We start from the raw sequence: 10,213 nt of genomic DNA on the forward strand, positions 1-10,213 counted from the left end.
CGTGTTCCACAATCACAGCTTGAGTAGAAAACAAAAGTTCAGTGTGGCAAAGGCGATCTCGTCCTTCTCTGGCATGGCAGGGTGGGTGATTGGCAAGGCAGACCAACGGTATGGCACAAGGACACGAGTCTATGATGCACTGCTCCAGACAGATGTATGTCTGTATGTTGAACTTCTTTCGCACCGTGCGTAGCCAACCGTGCTAATCGGGAGGTGTGCGAAAGCATGCCCCATCTCCAAGCTTCAAGGCCATGGCACTTAGTTTTTCTGGGTAAGAGACTTGGATAAGGATCACCTTTGCCTTGGCTATTCCTGTAATTTAACAATGTTTTACGCACCATTTCTGAACGTTAACCAAGCCCAGTTATGACTCTAGGCCATCCCATACATGGTCACAAAAAAGCCGCTCACCATTCATGAAGCAGAAGAATATATTTATTTACGTCAAACCTTCCATCATAAAAACAACATTCACTCAACACACCAACCTCGGATCAAGCCCCAACGCTCTTTCCCCAGTTATGTAAAAATGAACAAAGTTGTGCATAAATTAATAAAATTGGTCACTTAAGTCTACAGCGCCACCTGCTGTCGTGTGCTTTGTATGTGCTCACTAAACTTTAAAAAACCTGCTATAAAGTGGAATATCCAACAGCCGACCGTCAAGAATAACGATGGGAGTGGCAGCCAAGGAATGGAACGCGTCCGAGAGGACGTCCACAGCAGAGCGGAGATAATAAATAAACTCGTGTGCAGGTGCTAGATGATTACATCTAAGGATTGAGAGATGGGGGCAGTTTGACACGTAGGCTTTCGCGACAAATATTATTCGTAAAATGTTTTTGGGTTCGATTGCATGCGTGTCGTTAACCCGCCATCACCCGACACGGCCAACCAGTAAAGTTCGTCACGTAAATGACATCCAGCATCATCGAGCAATTTTGTAAAATTGTATTTTGGAAAAATCGCCCAATGATGCCGGATATAATCACCAGCGAAATGTCGTACTCAAACTGTAAATATTGTGGGTTTAATCTCCAACACGCCGGTGACCTGAAGTAGTAACTAATTTGAACAACCTTTATTATGAGATGGTGGCAGCTTGGTGATGCCTTCATCCAGCAGTGGAATGGCCATGGCGGATGATGGATAATAAATGAACACATGCCGAGCAACAGCATCACACAACGTGCAGAACGCATATTTGAGTGGGAAGAGAATGCCAAAGGTGTGCTTGTGAGAAGCTGCCAATGGAGCTCACAATACAGCACGATTGTTCAAAAGCCAAAAGTTTGTTTAGCCACATTTGCACGTGCCCATTCAGTTCAATGGCCTTTATTTCACCTGGTGAGCACCCATTGAAGACAATACGTCTCCTTTTGTAGAGAAAACTTGGGAAACACGTGCGACATGAAATAAATGCAGGCGACCAAGAACGACTCTGGGAATCACCGATGGATCCCTTGACAATATTCTTTGCACAATTGCATTGGGTATAAAGGCGACACACGTTAACAACATTGATTTTATACATGTGCATCAGTAATACCTTTTTAAAATATGTACTGGAATTAAGCCTCACATTGAAAGCTGTGCCTGTCCATTATTTGTTTCGACTTTTTTTAGTTTTCTTCAAATGATTGCCTAAAACTATTGGCGTCATGTAATGAGTCATTGAGAAATGTTCATTTGGCAGCATCATCATATAACAGAAATACAAAAGTTAAGTCTCTTCAACTTCGTGTTATCCGTATTAAGCGGTGCACCATATTGTATCCGCCACATGTGGTGATATGGTCATACGGCGAATGAAACTAAAATGTTTATCAGTGCCGGATTACGTAAAATTACACGACAAAACCAATGTAACACGATCGTTATTCTGCGTGCAGTCATTGGTGCCTGGGCCGAGACAAACTCGCTGCAACCCAAGAACAATCGGCCGCCTGGATTCTAACTCAAGACTCTGAACGTTTCTTGCTCGGCGTGCATCCGTCATGGCATTTAGTCCCCCCCACCCCCCCCGAGTCACCGGGTCCACCATCTGCCGTCCGCTATTTAGTGCTCTTGTTGATGTACTGCACAAACATGTTGGAGATGTGGCCGATGTTTTCTGTCGGATGCATCTTGGTGTAGGAGATGAACTGACGCCGTAGCCGCCTCAACTCGGCCATGCTGACGCTCCTTCCCATCTCCATGTCTCACACGCGGGTCAAGGACGAGTCACACACCCTCTACCTCTCTGGACACATGTACTGACATCAAACGTATAACTATGAAAAATAAGGAGAGGTTTTCACTCTTTCTGGCAATAAAACAGGTGTTAAGATTTACACTGAGACCTCCTTTACCAGTGGCAAAATATAGTGATAGGTTTTTACCCTTTCAACTGGTACAAAAACTGACACCTTTATACAAGGCATCATGTTTGCAATAACCACAACACAAGTAGTCAAAATGCAAACAAAAATAAACAACTCTAAAAATGATATGCACTGTCCTTGAAGTTGATTGGTCCGCACCCGAGACAGCTTTTCTTAGAGCCTATCATTATCAGAGTTGTGTATTTTTGTTTGCATTTTGACTGCTTGTGTTGTGGTTATTGCAAACATGATGCCTTGTATAAAGGTGTCAGTTTTTGTACCAGTTGAAAGGGTAAAAACCTATCACTAGGTGTTAAGATGTTCAAACATCGACTACCTTTTGTAAGGAATCAAGTCTGAATTAACCACACGTACTTATGGTGAACATTCAAACAAACATGATCTGATAATAAAATGCATTGTATTTGAAACTAATTAGCCTACACCAGAGACAGCCTTCTTTGTGGCCTCGTCTACACAATGTTAGACCAGCGAACGCCAAATCGTATAACTAACTGAAAGGTAAAGTCACGTAGAAGGGAAGTAATAAAATAATAAAAATAAAACATAATAAAATATAATATTATGCTTTATTTTTATTATTTTATTACTTCCCTTCTACGTGACTTTACCGAAAGAACCAAGAAGATTAATCCCTGCAGTCACGAAAGCTTTAAATCGAAATTTAACTGAAAGGTAGTTATACGTCTACGCCTCTATATAAGGAACGAAACAACTCCACAAATCTGGATGTCGTCTGATGGAGCTCGTTGTAATTACTGGTAAAACGTCGTACTCGGATTGTAAATCTTGTGGCTTGGCTCTCCAACACACCGGTGTGCTGTACTAGTGACGAATTGGCCACGTTCTGTTTACGTGACAACCCTTACTAGTTGGCTGTGTCGGATGGTGGTGGGTTTTAACAACACATTTATATATGTTTACGCGATGTAACCCAAAAACCTCTATTATAGACATTGGTTGCGAAAGCCAACGTGTTAAACTACGTGAAAGGTTACAATGCACGTGGTAATTTAATAGGAAAACACCACAGCACGAATCTGGCTTTTAACAACTTGGAATTGACATTTGTGGAGCGGTAGTACGGCGATTAGCGTACTGTGCTATGAACCTGGCAACACACGTTAAATTCTCGGCAATGACTAACATCATTAGCAAGTGATATCTCAGCTGAACCTGGGCCTAACCGCACTGACCATCATGGTGAGGTATGGTCAAACAACCTGCATGACCAACATCGTGTAGAGGCCTTCATGCAGCAGTGGATTAACAAAAGGCTGTCAATTATCATTATTATAATTTTTCATTTGAAGGATATTTTGTCTTTGGCTCCTGGGATGGTGATGAGGTCTCCAGGAACGCTGGTCTTCTGAGCACTCAAAACTGCCTTAAATCGTACAACACAAATACCCAAGCATAGGACACGTTGTATTTACAACCACAGCTAACACTGCTTTTTGTTAATCAATAAACCAGGATGTAAATATGTACGTGTGAGAGATGTTTTACTTACAGTAACGACTTCTTGTGTTACTTGATCCAGTTCATAAAGAAAGTTGGTCGAGGAAAGTGGTTGCTGTGAAAATGAGAGGTTACATTTGCAAATCAGCAACACAATATAATTGATCATATCTATACTGTCAATTCAAAATGAATGAGACCCAACCATGTAGCTCAAAATACAAGTTAAAATACATTTGGTTTGCTTTGCATCGTGTAAACCCAGCAATATCTTGCATGCCTCCTGGTGGCGTGTCTGTGCAAATTAACTTCACCAGCAGCCTCACAAAGGGATCTTTAAACATTTCTTGGCTGTGGGTTCTTTATATTGAGTAGACTGCTACCTTCATTTTAACGACGACTAGTTCAGCGATGTCTAATTGGAATGGCGAGCAGTCATCATGAATGCAAAAGGTTTTGTCATAATTAAAATGTACATTTCTGATGTGTAATTCTTCTGAGGACTGCACGCTAATACCAAGTTCAGCCCATCACACAAGGGCCCTGACGCACGTGTCCCTTGCAAAACAGACTTAACCAATTACATTGAGACCTCCTTTACCAGTAGCAAGATATAGTAATAGGTTTTTACCCTTTTACCTGGCAACAAAACTAACATCTTTATACAAGGGATCATGTTTGCATTAACCACAACACTTGCAGTCAAAATGCAAACAAAAAGACAACTATGATAATGTATGCACTGTCTTTGAAATTGATTGGTCCACACCCGAGACAGCTTTTCTTAGAGCCAAGTCTCACATGGTGTTGGACCAGATGACGCCTGTGAGACTATGCTCTAAGAAAAGCTATCTCGGGTGTGGACCAATCAATTTCAAGGACAGTGCATACATTATCAGAGTTGTCTTTTTGTTTGCATTTTTACCGCTGGTGTTGTGGTTAATGCAAACATGATCCCTTGTACAAAGGTGTCAGTTTTGTTGCCAGGTAAAAAACTATTACTAAAAACTTAACCAAGCGGACATATACGCGACCGACAACAAATTAACTCAGTTTGATCCGCGTCAAACCCAAGCTACGTCGAATGCACTGTCACGACGAACAATCGCTTACGTTGAGCGTCGCCTGGTTTTGCACAGGCGCTTTGCGGTGGAACAAGGCGTCGCACACAGCTTCCAAAGGGAATGCGTCAAGCGGCTGCACCGTGATGAGTGGCGAGTCCCAGCGGTTCCTCGAGTCTGGCGCCTCGAAACGCATCACCAGCGCGTCCAAGCTGCCCAAAAAAACACAGGGTTAGCGCAGTGAAAAACGACGCAAAGCGTTGGGACCCGCGGTGTGTTTCGATGGCATCATTGATGGTGTGCGATCAGACATGGATGCACGCAAGCATGTTGCACGCTGGGCACCTTACACTTCCTGGGTGTATCGTTCTTCTGCGCTCCGCTGCTGGTTCCACTCGGAGCACGTCTGGGCTGCAGTGTCGCAGTGAATCTACGTGGGCACACACGCAGCAACTACATAAGAATCATCAGGCCCCATGGGCGTAAAGTGCAATATCCAACTCCTATCCACTCTATTTCCGACCCCTTTATTAAACTACTATGAAGTGCCCAAAACATAGCCGATAATACATTTTTTTTTAAGGCAATGTTTTTTTTACAATTTTGTTGAGTTTTACATGAGAATAATGATGTGTGGATGCTTGTACACATTTTTATAACTTAAAAATATTTTTTGAGTTCCAACCTACGAGGCAGTGCGGCGTTTGGGCGTGCTTGATGATGCAGTAAAGTTCATATCTGCATCCTGTGAATGAAAATCAAGGAGCATTTGTTTAATGTGCACCGCAAGCATGATCGTCTTTGGGGCAAACATGAGCAGAGCTTGGGTTTGGCTCGTCGGTGGGGTGGACTTTTGGAGGGGATTTTTGGGTTTGATGGGACCCCCTTCCCTGCACCCACAACCCTCTTCAGCAACGGGCAAACCCATTCCTGCGGAGGGAGCTGGAAGGAACGTTGGGTTGCTCGGTCAATGGCCAGGGTCAACGGCGACGTGGTGTATTCCGCAAATATGGCCGACTGTGAGGGCGGGCACAAGCCGACGTGAGTAGGTTAAACGTTGAGTTTTATAAGGGCACCACGGGGTGACCAGCCCCTCCCCACCCAGCCCCACCCCTCCCACCCAGCCCCTCCCCACCCAGCGCCACCCATTTGTCGTTAATGTGCGTGTACCTTTGATGTAGTTGAGCGAATCTACAATCACCACGTCTTGCTTGTTGATTTTTCTGTTCAACAAAACAGCAGCAGAGTTAGCACATCGGCGTCTCAAGTGGTGTGCAATATAATGAGGGCCCATTGTCAACCGCCGAAGATATCATTCACCAGAAACGTGATCAGTCGCGGCGATGAAATCAGCCCGTATGCAGGAACTCGATGGATTTCTGTGTGCTCCACCGTAATGAGGTTTTCATGGAGCAGTGGATAGACCATGGCTGTTATATTAAATTACATTACAAGGGGGACATGGAAAAACACATTAAATATGTAAAGTTAGTTAATGCGGCGTGCCAGCAACATTTTTCTCCGAAGGCCAAGGGAGTTTTGCATATTTTAATTCTTTACCTTTCAACTTCGGATTTAAGTGCGCCTCTCATCTCCTTTTCTTTACTTGAATCTGAGAAAGACAAATGATGCCCACATTTGGGGAAAAACAACAAGAACAAGATAAAAGTTGCCCAACTCTTTGCAAAGCCCCACGGTGCTCGTTCGAGACATGGAGGCTTGCAGTCTCGAGCCGTCGCCTTGAGGCCCCTTTGCAATCAAATCGGTGCTCTTCATTGGATCCTCTGTGCTCACCAGAAACTCAGCACGACCCCACAACACCCTCACGGTTACCCGACCCTCAACTCTAACGGGGCTGTCACAGTCTAATTCACGGGGGGAGGCACCTCAGTGTCACCCGCACTTTCACTAATTACGGGGCTCTCCCCCGCTGGTGTCAATTATCGGTGCCTTTTTCCTGTCAATTACCCAGGGGTTGTTGAATAAACACGGAGGGGCCTTCACTGCAACTAAACCTGACTTTCTTGCAAATTATCCGGACCTTGACGACCGGTTTATTCGGGCCTCCACCGTCAATTCGACAGGGCCTTCAAATGTGAACCACAACCCATCATCACGATCCATGGGCTAGACAGCCCGTAGTCGATGTCCACTACACATTTCGTCATATTTTTCCACTTTCATCTGTCTTATGCCAATATAGATAAAGTAGTGGCCACATCTTCCCGGCACCAATCTACCGTGATGCCGTCGTCAAGCCATTCTGTGTTAGGTCTTCCTCTCTTTCCACTTCCTTCCATTTTTCCGAACAACACACACTTTTACTGGTAGGAACCTCCTGGTTACACCAGCCCACATGGGATTATTGTGTCCGTCCGTCCGACGTGCATCCAAAAATGGGAGGGGTGGGGCTGGGTGGAGAGGGGAGGGTGGGTAGGGGCTGGGTGGGGAGGGTGGGGCTGGGTGAAGGGTGGGAGGGGTAGGGCTGGGTGGGGAGGGGCTGGTCACCCCGTGGTGCCCTTATAAAACTCAACGTTTAACCTACTCACGCCGGCTTGTGCCTGCCCTCAGTCGGGCATATTTGCGGAATACACTACGCCGCCGTTGACCCTGGCCATTGACCGAGCAACCCAACGTTCCTACCAGCTCCCTCCACTAATCTGACTGTCGCCTGATGAAGCTGGTTGTAATAACTGGCGAAACGTCGTACTTAGATTGTAAATGTTGTGGCTTGGATCTCCAACACACCGGTTAGTGCTGTACTAGTACACTACACTATACACTACACAACTATACACTACACTATAAACTACACAACTATACACTACACTATACAACTATACACTACACTATAAACTACACAACTATACACTACACTATACACTACACACTAGTGTTGTACTAGTGACGAATTGGCACGTTCTGTTTACGTGACAACCCTCAACTAGTTGGCTGTGTCGGGTGGTGGCGGGTTTAACGACACATCTATACATTTACACGACCCAACAACAACAAAAACACCGACATTATGGAAGACAATTTTCATGTCGCCAGCATTCAAACGTCTCTACCGGCCGCCACACGGACCCGAAAACTAAAATTCCCACCCCCTCCCCTGCACAAGAACGCGGGGTATAGCTAACACCCCCACCTCGAGGCCTCCCGCGTGTCTGCCCCCGTCTCCTCGTGGTCCCTCACCCCCGTAGACGAGGTCCCTGCCGCCCGAGACGCTCGCCGTGTCCGGCACCACGGCCACGCTGCGGCCTTCTAGGCCAGAGGGCCCCGCGCGCAGCTGCATCTGCAGCAGCGCCGACTCGAGCTGCAGGGCCCTGCGCGTCTTCCCGCTGCACGGGAGGCCGCACATCACCACCAGCGGCATTGGCTCCGCAGATCGATTTTATCGGGGACGAAATTGGTCGACTCAGACCCTCAAAAACCTTTCGCCGCTGGCTCATGAACTCGTGAATTGACGCCTCAAGCTCGCTGCGCCGATTTGTTGGTTGGTGATACACGCGCGGATCGATTCCTGTGGTTGCCGGTGCACGCGAGGATCGATTCCTGTGAGCTGCGATACGCGCGTGCAGCGATTAACGTGAGCCGCGATTCATTCGCGGATCGATTCCTGTGAGCTGCGATACACGCGTGGAGCGATTCACGTGAACCGCCATACACGCGCGGATCGATTCGTGGGTGTGGGTGGAAGATAATGTTTACCGTCTTGTTTTGGGAATGTAATGTTATTCTGTTTGGGTCTTTCGGTAAAGTCACGGAGATAGAAAAATATTAATAAAAAGTTAAAAAAGTGACCAGATGGCTCAACGAGCCATTGTATACAGGAAAGTAACCCATACTGACGCCTACATAAAACCTGATTCCCACCACCATCCACCCCAGAAGAATTCCCTCATCAAAACGCTACACCACAGAGCTCAATGTATCTCCGACCATGAACAACCAGTGAACTCAAACACGTACACCAAGCTCTCAAGGCGAATGGATATTCGGACTACACAATCCGCAAAGCCATCACCCGAACCGTGAGGAAGGAGCCATCTGAGGATCCAATGAAAACCATCACCTTGCCATACATAGCAGGGGTAACCAAAAATATTTCCAAAATCATGAACAAACACAAGATCCAGGTCCGATTTAACACAGCACATACAATTCGTGATCTGATCCCATCTGCGAAGGACAACATTCCTGACATGCAATATCCCGGCGTCTACAAACTAAGCTGTATCTGCGGCAGCAGTTACATTTGGGAAACTAAACGACATGTCTCTGACCGTGTCCGTGAGCATAAGGCAGATTAGAAACACGGTAGGACCAATACTTCTACCGTGGCTGATCATTATTTTAATGTGGCTGGCTCACAAAAAATAGATTTCTCTAAGACGATCGTACTTTGCAAGCCTACTGGCTATCAACAAAGATTCGTTCATGAAGCCATCCATATATAGACACAGACACAATTTCAACCGAAAGGATGGTTATAAACTCAGCAATCATTGCAAAGATGTCATCAACCACTTTGGGTCATGACTTGATTTGTGTTTTCTTGTCAACCTCCACCGTCAGCAGTGTGGGTATGTGGAGCAAGGTGCAATGATTGCCTGGCGGCCCTTTGATTGGTGTAGACCCACTACATTATTCGCCGCCCCACCCATGCTGATGACACTTGGGCTACGCCCATTTCAAACCTTTATTAACATAAAATTGGTATTTTACCCTTTTATCTGGCAACAAAACTGACACCTTTTTTACAAGGAGTCATGTTTGCATTGACCACAATACCTGCAGTCGGAATGCAAACAAAAACACAACTCTGATCATGTATTCACTGTCCTTGAAATTGAGTGGTCCACACCCGAGACAGCTTTCCTTAGAGCCTAGTCTCACATGGTGTTGGACCAGATAACGCCAAAAGGCGGCATCTGGTCCAACACAACTGGACATTAGGACAGAGATGACGCCAAAAGTGCACCTTTTGGCGTCATCTGGTACAATACCATGTGAGACTACGCTCTAAGGAAAGCTGTCTCGGGTGTGGACCAATCAATTTCAAGGACAGTGAAAACATTATCAGAGTTGTGTTTTTTGTTTGCATTATGATTGCAGGTATTGCGGTCAATGCAAACATGACTCCTTGTAAAAAAGGTGTCAGTTTTGTTGCCAGATAAAAGGGTAAAAAACCAATTATCATATTTTGCTACTGGCAAAGGAGGTTCCAATGGTGACTTTATTAACAGTTTGCCTTTAGAGGCTAACCCCCCCCCCCCCCCACCTTTTCCTGATGACGACCGC

At 45.7% G+C, this 10,213-nt stretch overlaps 1 protein-coding gene across 1 annotated transcript; it reads right to left on the reverse strand.

Moving 5' to 3' along the window:
• Positions 1–417: 417 nt before the first annotated feature.
• On the reverse strand, positions 418–8,429 carry KTI12 (KTI12 chromatin associated homolog). Its single transcript, XM_078592540.1, has 9 exons — positions 8,105–8,429; positions 6,467–6,518; positions 6,077–6,129; positions 5,596–5,651; positions 5,257–5,336; positions 4,959–5,118; positions 3,898–3,960; positions 3,701–3,771; positions 418–2,196 (listed from the first exon to the last, which is right to left on the reverse strand). The coding sequence occupies exons 1-9, from the start codon at positions 8,283–8,285 to the stop codon at positions 2,055–2,057; spliced, it is 858 nt and encodes a 285-aa protein (XP_078448666.1). The 5' UTR covers positions 8,286–8,429; the 3' UTR covers positions 418–2,054.
• Positions 8,430–10,213: the final 1,784 nt, after the last annotated feature.

Source organism: Lampetra planeri, chromosome 3 (genome assembly GCF_965212315.1).
Source record: "Lampetra planeri chromosome 3, kcLamPlan1.2.h2, whole genome shotgun sequence".
Classification (NCBI taxonomy): domain Eukaryota; kingdom Metazoa; phylum Chordata; class Hyperoartia; order Petromyzontiformes; family Petromyzontidae; genus Lampetra; species Lampetra planeri.

What these genes read in the sequence shown, in the direction of transcription:
- KTI12 (XM_078592540.1), bottom strand. Translation starts at nt 8,285, where the DNA reads ATGCCGCTGGTGGTGATGTGCGGCCTCCCGTGCAGCGGGAAGACGCGC. An exon ending in CTTAAATCCGAAGTTGAAAG is followed by an intron (nt 6,130 to 6,466) that starts GTAAAGAATTAA and finishes TTTGTTGAACAG; the next exon opens with AAAAATCAACAAGCAAGACG. An exon ending in AAAACCAGGCGACGCTCAAC is followed by an intron (nt 3,961 to 4,958) that starts GTAAGCGATTGT and finishes TCATTTTCACAG; the next exon opens with CAACCACTTTCCTCGACCAA.